Source organism: Solanum tuberosum, unplaced genomic scaffold (assembly GCF_000226075.1).
Source record: "Solanum tuberosum cultivar DM 1-3 516 R44 unplaced genomic scaffold, SolTub_3.0 contig01193, whole genome shotgun sequence".
Classification (NCBI taxonomy): Eukaryota; Viridiplantae; Streptophyta; class Magnoliopsida; order Solanales; family Solanaceae; genus Solanum; species Solanum tuberosum.
This window is the reverse complement of record NW_006241911.1, coordinates 1-878: the sequence shown is the minus strand read 5'-3', so window position 1 is coordinate 878 and position 878 is coordinate 1. Positions and strand designations below refer to the sequence as shown.

The window sequence follows — 878 nt, the reverse complement described above, 5'->3', positions numbered from 1 at the left end:
ATCAATAGAAAAAATGTTGATCAAAATTCATGTAGTTTGAATCTCGAGAAGTGAAAAGTGACCAATATTTTCAGACAGAGGGAGTACAATACATGAAAACCATCGACCAACATACATTAAAGTCAGAATGTTGGACTCAAGAGATTAGAAAACAACAAGATGAACAAGAATTGATATTTTCAAGGTCTAACTTCACAAGGGAGAAATAAGTCCAAACAAGAACAAAGATCATTCTTTCAAGCTTAAATTTTGTACCATTTGATTGCATTCTGCCAAGGGTCCAAATCCTTATTACTGAAAAGCTGTCAAATTTGATTTGCTATTCTGACCAATGGCATATGAACAAGTTCAAGAATCCTCCAAGTTCAGATCTAGTAGTATTTATGATGTTTTCTTGAGTTTTAGGGGGTGAAGACACTCGCAAAACTTTCACTAACCAGCTCTATGAGGCTTTGGTTGATGTGGGTCTTCGTAGTTTTATGGATGACAATGAGATTGAAAGAGGAGAGAACATTAAGTCTGAACTGGATAAAGCTATCCACCAGTCAAAGGGATCAATCATTGTTTTGTCGAAAAACTATGCATCTTCCAGCTGGTGCCTTGATCTTGTCATGATCCTGGAGAACAAAAAGAACAGAGGACATGCAATTCTTCCTGCTTTCTACTATGTTGATTCATCTGATGTCAGAGCAATCGGGGAGCTTTTCCATAGCATTTGCTCGACATGAAAAGAAATTGCTGGAAAATTCAGAAGATGGTCAAGCATGGGCTAAGCGGATCGAAGGGTGGAGGAAAGCACTCAAAGAGGTTTCTAGTCTTGGGGGGATGACTTTACAGGGCCAAACTGAAAGGTAAGCTCCATTATTACCCAAGATTTA

At 38.2% G+C, this 878-nt stretch overlaps 1 protein-coding gene across 1 annotated transcript; it reads left to right on the top strand.

Annotated features, from left to right (window-relative positions):
• Positions 1-405: 405 nt before the first annotated feature.
• LOC107059423 (TMV resistance protein N-like) lies at positions 406-851 on the top strand (the record flags this gene model as incomplete). Its single annotated transcript, XM_015305933.1, has 2 exons — positions 406-683; positions 733-851. Coding segments are annotated over 2 exons (397 nt in total), but the record flags the coding sequence as incomplete, so codon positions are not given.
• Between the last annotated feature and the right edge of the window lie 27 nt (positions 852-878).